General features: G+C 58.1%; 1 protein-coding gene across 1 annotated transcript in view; it reads left to right on the forward strand.

Annotated features, from left to right (window-relative positions):
• The first annotated feature begins 2106 nt into the window (after window positions 1–2106).
• Window positions 2107–16617, forward strand: part of KNDC1 (kinase non-catalytic C-lobe domain containing 1) — a 59670-nt gene continuing 45159 nt past the window's right edge. Inside the window, exons 1-3 of the mRNA XM_027111782.1 lie at window positions 2107–2327; window positions 8485–8683; window positions 8955–9013. Coding sequence (XP_026967583.1) covers window positions 2226–2327; window positions 8485–8683; window positions 8955–9013 — 360 coding nt within the window. The 5' untranslated portion in view covers window positions 2107–2225. The remainder of the gene's footprint in view (window positions 2328–8484; window positions 8684–8954; window positions 9014–16617) is intronic.

The raw sequence follows: 16617 nt of genomic DNA on the forward strand, positions 1-16617 counted from the left end.
GGAAGGGCAATGCGGCCCCGGCCAGGTGCCCCCCTAGGGCTCCCGCCGGCCCCGCCCACTAGCCCCGCCCACTGGCCCCGCCCCCTGGTCCCTGCTTGACTGAGGAGGTGGCACACGCCCACTAAGTGCTTTGAGGCTGGAACGGCCAAAGCTGACTCAGCCGGCATCCACAGCCCGTTTGTTCTGCATTTTACCCAAATTGGATGCACCTTTTCCCAAAGTAGACAATGCCATTAGGCCCGGAACCATTGGCGATGACACTGCTCCTTCAGTCAAGGGGTTTGCATGCCACCCCCCAATTCAGTCCTCAGCCCAGACCCTGGGCCCAGTTGCAGGGAGACCTGAGAACCAGGTGATAAAGTTGGCATCTTCCCTTTGGGCCCACAACAGCTGAGACCCCCGGAGGGTGTTTAGGCTGGATGGCGGGTGAGGGGTGTCAAGGCCACACGCAGGCTTCAACAGCCTTCGACGCCAGCCTGGGACAGAGGGAAGGGGCAGCCCCCCGCCCCTGCAGCACAGGGACCCTGCAGGCAGGGCGCTCGGCTCCGTGGACGCAGGGCCCGAGTACAGGATGCAGCTGGAGCCCCAGGGCTCTGGAGCAGGGCCTGCCTCCCTCTGAGACTGGGTGGTGCCCACCGACAGCCCAGGCACTCATCCTGAGATGGATCCTCTCCAACCGCTGCTGCCCTCACCTACCCACCCGCCCGCCCTGGCTACTGCTCCCAGCTCCCAGACCGCCAGACCCACTTCTCTCAGGGGCCTTGGGTGGGCTGTACACAGTGGGGCTGCCGGCACCCCGGCCGCCAGACTGAGGCGTCGCTGCCCACGTTCCTCCCGACCGGGTGCTCCTTGCCCACCTGGGGTCACATCGCAGGGCCCCCGGGGCCACGAGACCTGAGCCGGGATAGAATTAGTCCCCTGCATCCTCGGACCTGGCAGGACCTGCCGCGAGTCAGCTTCCTTCGCCGAGGAGTATTTACATCGTGGCTGCTGTAAGCCTGGCCGCAGTGCCCACCGTCTTGTGGGAGCTCTGACCCCCTGCTCTGCACCGGGGGAGGGGGGCCACCCGTCACCCTCCTGCAGAAGACGTGGAGGCTGTGCTGTCTGGCTCTTTGCTTCACTGTGAGGGGGCACCCTCCCTGGATCTCTGCCAGGCTGGGGTAGGGGTGTCCTGCTCTCTGCCCAGCCACAGGCCCTGGCTTGGGGCAGGGCTCGTCCCTGTGCTGAGGAAACCCGGTGAAGGGGTTAGTCACGAACCACCAGGACTGCCAAATTGAGGGAGAGCTTGTCTGTTCTTTTGGTTCCCTTTCCACACCGAGGAGGCAGGCTGGCAAGGTCTGGATGAAGCTCTAATTATTGGTCCCCCATCCATGGGACCCTAACTCAAGAAAGGGGCAGGCCAGACCCCAACTGCTCAGACGGGTCTACTCCCTGGACTCTACCCCATTCCGCCCCCCCTGCCCGGCCCCCCCAGCCCTGCCTGGCCCTCCTGGGCACCTCTGCAGCCGCCCCTCCCCACCTCCCCGCGTGGACTGCGGCAGCCCCGCCCCTGCCAGCGGGGGCAGGGAGCGAGGGTGACAGGGTGGAGGGTGGACCACCCGCCCGGCACTCTCCGCGGGCTGGGCCGCGGCCCTCCATCCGTGTGCCCACAGAGCCCGCGGCTGCCCGCGACGCACCGCTCAGGAACACCGGCCACAAGGCTGGCCCCGCCCCCAAACGGTGCCTACCGCGCACAGGCCTCCACCCCTCCCCACCCCCCCGCAGTGCATCCCCCAGGACAGCGGCCAACGTCCCCGAGGGACAAAGTCCCCAGAACGCCCTCGGAAGCCCCAGTCGCCCCCAATTGCCCGGCAAAGTGAGCACGGCCTTGCGAATGCCCCGACCCCCAGTCCCGCGCCCAGGTGCCCCCACCCCCGTCCCCGCTCTGGCGACACTGCGGCAGCGCGCGGGCGGGGCGCACCGGGGGCGGGGCCGGCGTGGGCCGCGGCGGGCGGCGCGGGGGGCGTTCCCACGGCGGCCCTGCGCGCGTAGCCTTCCCGGCTCGCAGAGCCAGAGCCTGTGCGCGGAGCCGGAGCCGGAGCCGGGGCGCCAAGGCCGCTGGAGGGGCGAGGCCAGGCGAGGGGCGCCGGCCTCGCGTAGATCTCGGGCGGCGGGTGCGCCTCCGGCCGGAGCGCGGCGGCTCGGGCAGTGACTGCGAGTGTGGCGCCGCCGGCGGCGCACGGAGGATGCAGGCCATGGACCCTGCTGCGGCGGATTTTTACGAGGAGGACGGCAAAGACTTAGACTTCTACGACTTCGAGCCGCTCCCCACTCTGCCGGAGGACGAGGTGAGCCCCCGACCCGCGCTGGGACCCCCACCGTTCCGCACGGAGGGGTTCGCGGAGAGTCCCCAGGCCCCCTGCCCCCGGGCCAGGTCCTGGCAGCAGGAGCATACCAAAGCCCTTCTCACCAGCAGCACCAGCCTTCAGCGTTTTCCCCCAGAGGGGACAGGACCGGGGGATGCCACCTGGGACAGCAGCGGGTGCGCTGTCGCTGAAGAAGTTGGCGCCCTGCGGGGGTGGGCTCCGGGTTACAGATGTTGGGGGGATGAGCGTGGGGGGCGCTTAGCGGCAGGGCCCGAGCACTGTATTCCTCCTTGCGGAGACCCTAGGAGGTCAGGCGCCGGCAGCAGAGCTCAGTCAGGCCAGACTGCTCAGGAGCTGGGGGCGGGGGAGGCCTCCATGACTGAGGGCTGATTCCTGCTCATAGAGGACAAAAGTGGCCTTCAGTCAGGAGCCCAAGTCCTGAGCCCCCAGCCAGGGTGCAGAGGGGCCAGGGTCTCTGTCACATGGGGCTTCTGGCCATTAACTGTGCCACTCTGCCCGCGACTCTGTCAGAGACGCCTCCGCACCCGCCTGGGTTTGCCCCTGTAGCTCTGGCTTCCCCGTAGTGCCCCACAGACCGTGGGTTGGGGTCAAATGAATAAACTCCGTGGCCCTTGAACAAGCCAGTCCCCGCCACACGAGAGGTGGCCCCCAGAGGATACAGCTGCTCCCAAGAAGACCCTCTAGTCTCCCAAGGCTGGGGGGACTGTGCAGCCCCTAGCAGGTACAGGCGCCCATCCGTGGGGTCTGCTGGCGCTGTTGCAGTGTTGCTCTCTAAATGACAAGACCCTCCACGTGCCCGTCTGGCCAGGCCCACCAGCGAGGCAGACCCGGCCACCCCCTCCTGGGCTAGAGGGGGTTCATAAGAGCTGAAGCTGCGGTCTCCAGGTCCCTCGCCCTCAGCTGGCCCCTGCCCACTTCCCCAGCAGAGCTGGTTCTGAGGACAGAGGGGCTCACGCCCTAGAAGCAGTCCTTCTGGTGGCAGAGTCTGTTAAGGAGGCTGCCGAGGCAGTGCCCCGGGGTGGGGGTGGGGGGTGCTGCCTCAACACCCCACCCCCCACCCCGTGGCCTGGATTCGGCGTGAGAGAAGGCTGCGGAGAGGAAAGGCAAGGGAATAAAGAACCCTGTGGATATCTCCGTGGCTTTGATGGCGCAAGAAAGGGTGCTCCCAGCCGTCAGCCTTCAAACGCTCCCCCCGGAAGGACGCATTTCTAAAGTGTCTGTTGGGAGACTCACGTCCCCCCAAATCACTCCCCAAGGCAGACGCAGAACATGTGGTTCTCCACGTGGGGCTCACAGAGGGCAAAAGTGGCCTTCAGTCAGGAGCCCAAGTCCTGAGCAGCCTTCTGCACTGGCTGCCCCACACTTCCAGGGCCTCCTCCGTGCCTGGCACACCGAGCCGGAGACTGATGCCAAATAAGCAGGACAGGCAGAGCCGGGACTTGGACCCAAAGCCTCGATCGCGAGCCCACCGTCTGTCCTGCGGCCGTGCCCTGAGGCCTCCTCCGGGTAACAGTGTCCCCAGCCGTGCACAGTGCATGGGGCCGGGGTCCCCGTCGTCCTGTGGCCGTCACCTCCAGGTGAAGTGGGATGCCACGTTTGTAGTGGCATCCAGCCGTGAAGCTCGGGGCTCCTCAAACTCCTCGCACCCTCCCCGGCATTGCCTTTGGGTGTGTTCTTGTGAAACACGTTGGGTGTGGTTGGTGTTGAAGGTTTTAAATCCCCGCCAGGGACATGTGACCGCCTGGCACAGCGTTGTGTAGTCAGGTTGTATCCGAAAAGCCATCCTGCGTGAGAGGAAGGAGGGCCATGCGGCGGAGCCCCGGGAGGGAACCGTGGCCGAGGACAGCGGGCAGCTCCCAGGGAGGGACGGTGGGTGCCAGACCCAGGACTGTACAAGCCACATGAGACACAGGCATTTGCTGGTTATACAGCTAATTATATCAACTGACCACAGTGAGCTCAGGAAATAGAACCCTGTGGACCCCACCCCACAGGAGCCCCTGGAACGTCCATGCCCTGTTGTGACCCCAGAGAAAATCCAAATTGCTGGTGGACATATGAGAAAATGTTTGACTTCATTATTATCAGGCAACACAAAATACACCCACTGCGAAAACCTTCCCACAAGTGCCAGGTTGGCGAGAACCAGAAAGCTGGACGGTGGCCCGAGTTGGCGGGGAATGGGTAGCGGCCCTGCCCCTCTGCCAGGGTGTAGGGGGGATGGAGTGGACCAGCCTCTTTGGAAAACAGTTTGGCATCCGATAGTGGGTGGGGATGCCTGCACTTGTGTCCCAGCAACTTCAGTCTGGGCACCTGCCCCAGAGACACATGGCCCATGGGCGACGCATAAGCATGAGAACTCAGGGCCAGAGACCACCCGGGGGGCGTGCTGAGGGGGCCGGCACCGCCCAGCAAGGTCCTGGAGGTCACTGCCTGCCCGGTCCCTGGCCACCTGCAGGCAGCACCACTGCATCGGTACAAGCTAAGGCCGGGGTGCGGATCCGGCAGACCCCAGGGCATCGGGAGGCAGGCGGTGCCACTGGCCTGCAGGGGCCTTCGGGGGGCAGGGCATCTGCCAGGCCCCAGACTCCCCCAAGGGGTGAGGAGTCCAGCGGGGCATCTCCCCGGCATCTGTGGGCCGGGAGCTGGGCTGGGCCAGGGGATCTGAAAGCAGGTGGGGAGCATTTGAAATGCAGAATGACCCATGGGTCCTGCGGCCCCACGTGGCCCTGGCTCGCGGTCTGTGTCTGCGGGGCAGGAGCTCCCGCATGGCTGGCGTGTTGCTGTCACTGGACAGCGGCCCGTGGCAGGAAGCCAGCACTGCCCTGTAGGACCCAGACTGGCAACAGGGGCTGCCTTGGGAAGCCGCGTCCTCTTGCCTCCCAAGCCCCCCTCCCAGCCAGGATGGGGGTTGAGTCTGTGCCCACACAATTGCAGGGGGGGCCCTCTTTCCTGCCCTGGGTGGTCTCCCCCTCAGATCTCCCCCCAGAGCCCACCCAGGCGGCGCCTTGCTGGGCAGTAGTGAGGGGTGAGGTGTGAGCTCCAGTAGGCTTTCTGGGTCTGCCCGGAAGGCTGGCTCTATACCCAGGAGATGGAGCTGGCCGGCAATGACCAGCTCTCCCCAAGCCTGCCGCAGCCCCGGTGGGTGCCCGGGGGCGAGGCTGGAGCACAGGCGTCTGCAGGAGCCTCGCTGGCTTTTCTGTGTGTAGCACATCACCACACCCACCCACACCCACACACACACACACACACACCCACACCCACCCACACACACACACACACACACACACACACACACACGTGTCTGTCTTGGCCCGTGAAGCCCCTGCTAGCCTCCAGGCACCGTCCCCTTGAGTGTGGATCGGGGCCTCATGGAGTGAGGCTCAGGGCCCATGGGGTAATGAGCTGCCCCTCTGGGAAGAGCACAGGCTCCCATCTATCAGGGCTGGAATTTTGGGGCAGGTGGTGGACTGAGGGGGCCTAAATGGCCAACACCTGCTTCCCGGTCTCTCCCTCTCCTTGTCTTTGGCCCATCCCGCCTGCCCTACTTGGGCCGTGGATTCAGGCAAGGAAGGGTCATTCTTCCTGCCTGGGCCAGAGCAGGATGGACCAGGGGGCGGGCTGCGGGTCCCAGAGGGAGGTGACCGTGGGCACAGTGTCCGGGATCCGTCATCATGTGGCAAGACCTGCCCTGGGTGTGTTGGGGGCCTGCAGCGTCCCTCGGTGCTGTCCTGGAACTTGCTTCAGCTGAATCCCACCTTCCCGTTGTAACAGTGGGGTTGCAGAGGAGCTAAGACCAGTGAATGGAGGCGTTAGCCACACGGAAGCAGTGACTCAGGACCCATGGAAGTTACCCCATAGAGTCACGCAGAGAATCCCCCAGCAGGAGCTCCCCCCAGTAGGTGCTCTCCCCAGCGGGTGCTCCCCATGAATGGGCGCAGGTCTCCAGCTTCCCCGAGGAGCTTCCACCTCACCAGGGCATCTTTCCGCTGGGCAGGGGCAGCAGAGGCCTGGGCCTGAGCAGGAAGCTGTGGTTCTGCCCTGGGCTCCCATCTCCTGGCAGCACATCTGTCACAGCTGCGTGCCAACAGCCAGTGGAGTCAGCGAGGCCGCTGTAGGGGGACTGGCTCACTCACCCTCCTAAATAAACAGGCCCACGGGGTCCTCAGGCTGTTCGCTGTGCAGGCGTCTGTGTGTACGTGTGCATGTGTGTGCGTGTGTGCACACGGTGCCCAGGTGTCTCTCTAACCAGGCCTCGCGGGCATCCCCGGGAGCCTTGGGCTCTCCTGAGTCGTGAGGGGTCCTGGGTGGGGCAGAGAGGCCTCCAGGTGGAGCGAACCCGGGGAACCCAGCCGGGAGCTTTGGAAGCTGAGATTTCCGGTTCACGAGCCTCTCTGCCGCCCTGCTTTCTGCTATGCCCCGTCCACCCTCCTCCCACGGTCAGTACAATACGGGAGCCCAGCAAGGGGCTCTCTGCTCTCAGAGCTGCCTTTTCCTCATCCATCTTAACCACCACCCCCCAAGAGAAAGAGTTGGGAGGGCCCAGGAGGATGTCATTGAGCCCCTCCCTGAACTGAGAAGGAACAGATGTGGGATGAGCCTAGTCACACGGCAGGACCTGCCGCATCCCCCTCCTGTAGCCCCCACCCCCCGCCACCCCGCATACCACATGCTGCTTGGCCAGACACACACACAGCGGCTCCTCACACTGCTGCTTTCTTTCTGGGTTTAAACCCTTCATCTCCTTTGCTGTGGTCAAGGCCCCCGTGCAGTACAGGTGGGAGAATTTCAAGGGCAGGAGATGGTAGGCTCCTTTTAGGACCCGGCAGCTTAGCTACACGTGAGAACATCCTGTGTGCTGGAAGGATGGAGCAAGGAGGCTGGAGGGAGAGCTAGGTGAGGGGGCGGAAGCCGGGGCACCTCTCTTCTGTAGCACCCCCAACTCACCCCAACCCTCCAACCCAACTCACCCCGACCTCCACCCCCAATTCACCCCGACCCTCCCCCAACACACCCCGACCTCCACCCCCATCTCACCCCGACCTCCACCCCCAACTCACCCCGACCCTCCACCCACACCTCTCCCCGAGTCTCCGCCCTGTCCTCCGAGTCGGGTGTCCAGGACCCTTCCCGACCCTCCGGCCTGCTCGCCCAGGCCCCGGCTCCCAGCCTGGCTCCTCAGTCCCCTCCCCTCCTTAGGCTGGTGGTGCGTGAGCACGCAAATACACGGAGCTAAGCAGGGTGTCAAACAATGGCCCGGAAAAGGGCTGTGAGGCACAGGGTGTCTGATGTGTGAGCCTGATGAGTGTGTTTGTGCGTGTGTGACTTGCGTGGATACATGTGGGCATGTGTGTGGACGTGTGGGTTTTGCACGCCTGTGCATCAAAGTTAGTAAGTGAATGTGTGAGAGCTGTGTGCATGCTGGCGTGGGTCCGTCTGTGCACACACACCTGACAGATTGTGTTAGCACGCTCTGTGCACACGTGTGTGAGTGAGTGTGGGTGGCACAACCACAGCTGAGTCAGACCAGGAGGTGGAGCCCGCTGTGTGGGCGGCCTCGGAGTCTAGCTGTGCAGGAGCCACGCGACTGTGTCCTCCACGTGCACCGCCCGGAGCCGTTGTCCAGGCGGCTCTGCAGCCGTGGTGTCATGAGCATGTTCTCGCGTGTCCCGTGACTGTCGTAGGCTCACGTCACGTTCATGGGCTGGCGGCTCCCCGTGCACGGCTGTGCCTTTGTGGCAACAGCTCCGTCTTCCCTCACCCGCTCGCAAGCTGGAAAGGTGAGGCTCCCTGCCTGCCCACCGAGGTCTGTGTGCTGAGCCTGTGGGGCCGGGCCAACGGCGGGGGGCCGCACAGTCTGGGACGAAGGGCAGGCTGGGCAAACACCTGCTCCAGCAGCAGCTGATGGTGCAGCACGTGCTCTGCGGCTCCTGACGTCCAGGAACTGTGGGATGTCGTCTGGTGGGGTTTTTTAAGACGTTGCCGACATAGAATGAAACGTTGCGGCGTGGCGTCTACTTCCCGGGAGCTGTCTGGACGTTGGGGGCTGCGGGGGCCTGTCCCCAGGCCCGCGGCCCCTCTGCCGGCGCCCGCAGCTCAGCCCAGGCCTGTCTTGCAGGAGAACGTGTCCCTGGCCGACATCCTCTCCCTGCGGGACAGCGGTCTCAGCGAGCGGGAGGCCTGGGCCGTGTGCCTGGAGTGCAGCCTGTCCATGAGGAGCGTCGCGCACTCGGCCATCTTCCAGACCCTGTGCATCACGCCCGACACCCTGGCCTTCAACACCAGCGGGAATGTGTGCTTCATGGAGCAGCTCAGCGGTGAGGCCTGGGCGGGCGCCCACAGGGGAACGTGAACGCAGAGTCCAGTGGACGCGGGCCCTCCCTGGGCCGATGGTCCGGGAGCCGGGTTTCCATGGTAACCTGCTGGTACCTCCGCCCCTCCCCACCGTTGTGAGGCTCGGGACGCGCTGGTTCTCGCAGCTCCCCATCCCGGGAGAGCCTGGAGGCCTCTCTTCCCCAGTGACCCGGGTGGGGAGTAGTGGGAACGGAGGGTCGCCGTGTGACCCGGCGCCTTCTCTTCCCTTCCCAGACGACCCCGAGGGAGCCTTTGTCCCCCCGGAGTTCGATGTGACTGGGAACACCTTTGAGGTAAGTGGCAGCAGGTGGGCCAGTGCCCGGCCCCCCTCCTACCGTCACCTGGCGGCAGTGAGCGCCTGCGGTCGGCACGCCCACCTCTGTCCCCTCAGGTCCCCAGCGACTTGGCCGCAGCGATAGCCCGCGTCCGGCCACACGCTTCTCACTACAGCGCGTAGCATGTTGTCTGAGTGCGAATTTACTATATTTAAGATGCTAAAAGCGCCTGAAATTACCGGTGGTGACTGACGGGGGTCACAGCTCCTCTGAGGGATTGGCAGGGGCAGCTCACGGCCCCAGAGAATCACCCACGAGAGTGAGAGGCAGCCACGCCTAGGACAAGGCCAAGGTCACTGGGGCCCCTGGGCACCCCCAGTGCAGCGAGGTGGGCAGGGGACCTAGAGAAGGGAGGGGGCCCGCTCGTGCCTTCACTTTCTAAAAAGAGTCTCCTGCTGCGTCTTAGCTTCTGGAACTTCCTTTTATGTGACTTCCCTAGACTCTTCCGCACCGGGTGTCATGACCTTCGTGGGGGGAGGCCTGGTGGGGTCAGCGCTGCTCCCTGTGGCCTCCGTGTGTCCAGTGAGAGCTCCCAGCGGGCTGGCGGGGTCGCTTGCAGAGCAGGGCAACTCTTTCCTGTGGGGCTGCCTGAGGTGCGCTCCCACCACCGCCCAGAGACCCCTCACACCCCCTCCTGCGGGATCGGTTCCACTGGGATTGCCAGGGGTTGCGTTCCTGTCGGTCAGGACAGTGGGCTTGCAGGTGGTGGGGTGGGGACCCCCTCTGTGGGAGAGCCCATTTCCATCCAGTTGCTCAGCTTTTCTCCCTGTATTTTCGTCCGTTTTGTCAGGACTGCAAATGCCATGTCCACCGTGTGTCTCACTTCCTTGAAGGCAGCAGTTCTCAAACTTTTTGGTTCTTGGAACCCTTTACACTCCTAAAAATCACTGAGTGCCCAAAGAGCTTTGTTTCTGTGAGTTATATCTGCCAGTACTCACTGTATTACAGGTTAAAACGGAGAAATGCATAAAAAGTCTACCTATTAATTAATTCAGTGACAACCGTAAACCCATTGCATGGTAGCACATATAACACACTTTCGTGAGAAATGACAGTATTCCCCTCCAAAGAAAACAGTGAGGAGAGTGGCATCACTTTACATGTTTGTAAATCTCTTGGATGCCCGGCTCAGCAGAGGCCTGGGTTCTCACGGCCGCGTCTGCGTCCAGTCTGCTCTGACAGCACAGGCCCGCGGCCCTGGCAGCCTCCATGGCCTGTTGCTGGGAAATGTTTGGCCTCTGGAACCCCGCTTTGAGAAAAGCTGCCTGAAGGCCTCCTCTGATGGAAAAAAATGTTTCTCATTTCTAATACAGTCCAATTATTGGTGTTTTCTTTCACTGTGGTTTTTTGTGCCTTAAGAAACCTTGCCAGCCACAAGATCCAACAGATATTTACTGACATTTTCTACCAAGAGTTTTAAAGTTTTGTTCTTCACATTTAATCCGCCTGAGGCTGATTTTTTATTTATTTATTTGGCTGCAGCAGGTCTTTAGTTGCGGCAGGTCTTTTAGCTGCAGGATCTTTAGTTGCAGCATGTGGGATCTAGTTCGCTAAGCAGGGATCGAATCAAACCCGGGCCCCCGGCATTGGGAGCGTGGAGTCTTAACCACTGGACCTGCAGGCAGTGCCGAGGTGGATTTGTAATGTGTGTGAGGCAGGGGTCCAGGTTCCTTGTTCTTTGTGGATATAACCGGTGCATGTGAGGCAGGGATCCAGGTTCCTTGTTTTTACGTGGATGTAACCGTTGCATGTGAGGCAGGGATCCAGGTTCATTGTTTTTACGTGAATGTAACCGTTGCATGTGAGGCAGGGATCCAGGTTCATTTTTTTACGTGGATGTAACCGGTGCTCCCAGCTGTTAGTTGCCTGGCCCTGGTACACGTCACCTAAGCCATATACACCCCAGTTTCAGACAAAGCTGGGTCTGCTTCCCGGGCCTCTGCCCTAGTCCATGGCGGTCTGCCCACCACCGCACTAAAGCTGCGTTTATTGACCGTAGCTCCGCCGCGAGCCCAGCATCTCACAGCGAACGCGCCCGGTCCCTGTTCTTTTCAGAAGCGTTCCGACTATGCTTAACTCTATTCTTCCACATCAATTTGAGAATTATTATCAAGTTCCAGGAAAAGCTCTGTTGGCATTTTGACTAGAATGGCTCTGAATGCATAGATGAGTTTGGGGAGAATTCATGCGCCTGTGGCGTGTTACACACGTTGTATCTCTCCATTCATTTAGCTCTCATTTACTGTCTCAGTAACGTTTTAAAACCTTTATTGTAAGTTTTACTTGGATATCCTTTACTAGTTTATTCTCAGGAATGAGATATTTTCTGACTCTATTCTAAATGGGTGGTCATCTTTCTAATCACATTTTTTTGCTTTTTGGGGCAAGTCTACAGAAATGCAGTTCGCTTTACCATCTTAATCTTACATCAGCCATCTTGGTAAATTCTTTTGTTATTTCTGCTAACTTACAGAGTGTTTTAGTTTCTCTATTTAACTGATCAAATCACCAGCAGAAGGTGGCAGGCAGTGTTGATACCACTGTCCAAGGGCTTGCTGCCAGGTTCCCCTTCCAAGTGTCCTGAGTGGGCCTGGAGCAGCGCTGTGACAGGGTCAGTGATTTCTCCACAATCCTAAGAGAGCTCTTCCCACCTCCCCACCCTGGATGACGTTTGCAGCGGCCCCCTGAAGTCCCCACTGTGCCAGAGGGATGGAGTTCTATCAGGAAATGCTTCTGCATACTTTGAAATGATCATTAAGATGTTAATATCTCCTTTTTATTTTCTAGCATTAAATCAACCTTTCCTACTTAGAGAAACCTAAGCTGGCTGTGTCCTGTTTTTTCTTTACACCGTTGCATTTGATTGACTAATGCCTGCTTTGGGTCTCTGTGTATTTTTCTCGAGTGGACTGGTAGTTTTCCATTCTGTTGATGTTTTTTGTTTGTTTGTTTGTTTTGCGGTTCGCGGGCCTCTCCTGTTGCGGAGCACAGGCTCTGGACACGCAGGCTTAGCAGCCGCTCTGCGGCATGTGGGATCTTCCCGGACCGGGGCACAAACCCGTGTCCCCTGCATCAGCAGGCGGACTCTCAACCACTGCGCCACCAGGGAAGCCCTCTGTTGATGTTTTTGACTCGTGTGAGCCCTCAGGACTATCCTGGCTGTATGTAAATGCCCCCGCTTCCTTTGCCGTGTAATAGTTTATGTAAGAATGGGATGGTCTGTTCCTTCAGAGTCTGGTCAAACTTACTTATGAAGCCATCTGTTTCCTTGGAGCAAAGATGTTTAATTGCTGCTCTATTTTTAATAATTATAGGATTTATCTGTTTTGTATTTCTTATTGAGTCAGCTTCTTGGTAAACCATATGTTTCTAAAAATTTACCCATTGTTACCTGTGTTTTTAAAGTTGCAGGTGAGGTCCTTTCTGAATCACTGCGTCATCGTAGGTGCCCTGTTCCACTCCTTGGATAATTTATTTGTGCTTTCTCTTGCCAGCCTTGCCGAGGGGGTGGGGTTATATATTTTCTTAGTTTTGTCAACAGAAATAATCAATAACAATTCATAATAGGAAAGGAAAGAGTGTTACGTGAGCCAAACTGAGGACTACAGCCTGAGAGACACAGGTTCAAGAGGTACCTGAATCACGTTCCGCAGGCTGCAAAATGGGGAAGGCTTGTAAAGGCAAAATCCACAAGATTCCCGGAGTTGTTTGTCAGGAATGAGGACTGGAGCTGCAAGAAGCAAGGGCGCTGGCTCCGCGCGATTGGCTGGGGTCTGAAATGGTGGCATAGTTACAAGGAGAGACTCGAGACCTAAGGCTGTGGGGGGCAGCTGCCGGCAGAGGCTGTTTTGAGAGCGGCCGGTGGTGTCATTGAGTCTGATAGGGTCCCGAATTCAGGTTCTCAGGGACGCAGGAATGTGTCTGAAACCACATCCACAGCGGCCACGCGGCTCCACCCTGGATGCCTGAACCACAGTCACTCCACTTTGATTTTTAAGTATATCCTTTTCTTTAACGTTAAAGCAGTGGTACAATGTGTGTTCAGCAGGCCTTCAGACAGGCTCTCTAGATGAATGGATAAAGAAGATGTGCTATATATGCATATGTGATATATGTATATATGTGATACACACACACACACACACACAATGGAATACTACTCAGCCATAAAAAAGAATAAAATAATGTCCTTTGCAGCAACATGGATGGACCTGGAGATTATCATGCTAAATGAAGTAAGTCAGAAAGAGAAAGCAAATACTATATGATATCACTTATATGTGGAATCTAAAATATGACACAAAAGAACTTTACAAAACAGAAACAGACTCACAGACATAGAAAACAGACTTGTGGTTGCCAAGGGGGAGGCGGGTAAGGGAGGGGTGGATTGGGTTTGGGATTAGCAGGTGCAAACTATTATATACAGGATGGATAAACAACAAGGTCCTACTGTATAGCACAGGGAACTATATTCAATATCCTGTGATAAACCATAATGAAAAGAATGCGAAAAAGAATATATATATGTATAACTGAGTCTCTTTGCTGTACAGCAGAAATTAACACAACAATATAAATCAACTGTACTTCAATAAAATAAAATTTTTAGAAAGACAGGCGGCACGTGAGTGCAGCTAACGCGGCAGCAGCGAGCACACAATGATTTGCCCCCGGAAGGACTTGCCGGGCCTCCTCTCTGCACCAGTCAAGTCCGCCGCCTTCCAGAAGCCTTCCCAACCAGTGGGTCCCGTGGGATTTCTCCCCTCTCTGATGTCCTGTAGCCCTGATCTCCTTAGCAGCCCTTCGTGTAGTGAGTGCTGAGTGAATGTCAATAATGATTGTAATTATTGTTATTAATATTATTAAATGACTGCTATTCCCTTTGCCCTCCTGGAGCACAGGGACATGTATCTTAAAAAAAAAAAACAAAAAAAAGACGGGCTGCTCTGACCAGCACAAAGTTCAAGCCAAATCACATATGAGCCAAAGCGACTTCCCCAAACCTCCATACGTGAAAGTTTCTTCCAACAGCTTTTCAAAGAGCCCACCTTGTATGGTGTGAGGTCTCCCGTCCTGTCTTGGTTTCTTCTTCTCCATCAGTTCTGCTCTTGTGTTCCGGTCTCTTTCTTCTTGTACTTGTGTCAAGTTTAGTGAGTTTTCCTAACTTGAGTTGGACACACAGCTCATCAGTCTGAGCTTTTCTTCTTTCCTAATATTAGGGTCAACACCTAAAGCTAAGAATTTCCCTCCGAACACGAGTTTTGCCACACGGCAGGTGCGGCATCATTCACTTCTGGGTGTTTCTTTATTTTGTTAAAAAAAGACTTTTTGATGTGGACCATTTTTAAAGTCTTTATTGAATTTGTTACAATATTGCTTCTGTTTTATGTTTTGGTTTTTTCGCTGCGAGGCATGTGGGATCCTAGCTCCCAACCAGGGGTCAAACCCACACCCGCTGTGTTGGAAGGCGAAGTCTTAGCCACTGGACCACCAGGGAAGTCCCTCTACGTGTTTCTTTATTTCCATTGGGATTTCTTCTGAAAGAATGGGTTGGGTTTTTCTTATTTTTTCTTGTGATACAGGCAGACCTCACTTCATTGTGTTTTGCAGATACTGCATTTTTTACAAACTGGAGGTTTGCGGCCGCCCTGCCTTGAGCACGTCTGTCGGTGCTGTTTTCCCAGCTGCATTTGTTCACTTCGTGTCTCGGTCACATTTGGGGAATTTTCACGATATTTCAAGCTTTATAATTATTATTATTAGATTTGTTTTGGTTGTCTGTGATCAGCGACCTTTAACGTTGCTATTGTAATTGCTCCGCGGCACCGTTTACTGACCGATGCGGTGTGTGTTCTCGCTGCTCCACTGACTGCCCTCCCCAGTCCCTTCCTTGGCCTCCCTGATCCTCGAGACACAACAGTATTGAAATCAGGCCAATGAATAACCCTGCAATGGCCTCTAAGGGTTCAGGTGAAAGGCAGAGCCACAGGTCCCTCCCCGCGCGTTGGGCCATTCGGGTCCTCTGTCGCTTTTCCTCTTTTGCCAAGTTGTCTGCTCCTTACTCTGAGGTGTAGACGGCACTGTACCCCTCCCTTTGCAGAGGAAGCGAGTCCAGCAACGGAAGGGAGCCGCCATCCACTCTCCAAGTGACAGAGCTCCCTGGGTGGAGGGCCTTTCCCGGGGCAGGGACCCCACCTGCTGCAGGGTGAAGGGACAGGCAGGCCCACGACAGGGAGGGAGGAGTGATGGGACCACGCTCAGGGGGCAGGGAGAGACTGTCCTTAGCGGGAGGGAAGGGGGCTCCCCCTTCCTTTTTAATGCTTCCTGTCCCCAGAATCTTCCTATCATGACAAGTTTTCTTCTCTGAGTCGCCGTAATTCCTAGCGGGTGGTTGGTGACTTTCCCTGTTGCTTCTCCCATGGGGCAAGCAGGTCCTTCTCGCCTCACACCTGTGTCAGCATGGGCGCCGTGCCTCGATCCCGGTATTGGTACTGCCCATGATTCTGGGGTCCCCGCTCGGTGTTCAGATGGCAGCAGAGCAGGTGGGATCCTGCCTCATGGGCTATGGTTGTCAGGGGGACGGACTTGATACGAGTAGGGTTCACAGGATCACCACTAGGGGGGCTTCCAAGACAGGAATTAAAGGTGGAAAGACCTCGAGGGCCAAAGACGCTGGTGTTGGCCAGTGTGTAGTAGACAGTGTCATCTGACAGCCAATGAGAAGTTTGTTTGCTGAGTTATTTTCAAACTAAAAGAGATGGATGGATAGATGAAGGTGGACAGAGACAGAAAGATATAGATACGGATACAAAGAAAAGTAGGAAGGAAGAGAGGGAGGGAGGAAAAGTAAATGTGGGTGGCAGATGGAGAGGGGATGGACAGATGGATGGATGGATGCACGTGTGGGAGGGTAGACGGGCACCAGTGTTCCTGGAGGGACGACGGGGCGTGGACGGCAGAAGCAGGTACCCTGGGCAGAGCCACGTCTCACCCTCAGGGCTGTGACTTGCTGGGGACCTCACTGCTGCGGCCTAGCCTGGGCTCGTAGGGTCTGCCTTTCCTTCCACCCGCAGCACCCAGCAGGGCTCCCGAACCAAGGCGTCTGCCTGAGTCTGTGCAGCAGCTTGACCTACTTTTGGCCCCTTCAGGAAGCCCTGGGTGCTGGCTCCGTGGGGACCCAGATGGAGGCCCTGGGTGCGGAGGGCGAGGTCAGCGTGTGAGGTGGGGAGTGGGCTGCCGTCCGCCTGAGGACCAGGGCGGGGGTGCCAGTGTCTCCTGTGAGAGGCTGGCGGCGGCCCAGGGGCCCGGCCTCGTGCACAGGGAGAGCGGACAGACTCCGGGCCATCAGGGTGGGCACCAGCCGTGTTCACAGGGCCCCGAGCAGGTAGCCGGACACCCTCCTGAGCAGGCTGGCGTTGTCTGTAGGTGACGAGATTGTGGGCCTGAGAGGTCAGGGGCTTCAGTGGAAAATGATAGAATAAAAGACTGCAGAGGTCAGCGGAAGGCAAGATACATCCCCCAAAGTACGGAGCTTTCCTTTGTGTCGGTAGTTACCGGTT

Source organism: Aethalodelphis obliquidens, unplaced genomic scaffold (genome assembly GCF_003676395.1).
Source record: "Aethalodelphis obliquidens isolate GAN/ISIS:26980383/991018 unplaced genomic scaffold, ASM367639v1 scaffold11, whole genome shotgun sequence".
Taxonomy (NCBI): Eukaryota; Metazoa; Chordata; class Mammalia; order Artiodactyla; family Delphinidae; genus Aethalodelphis; species Aethalodelphis obliquidens.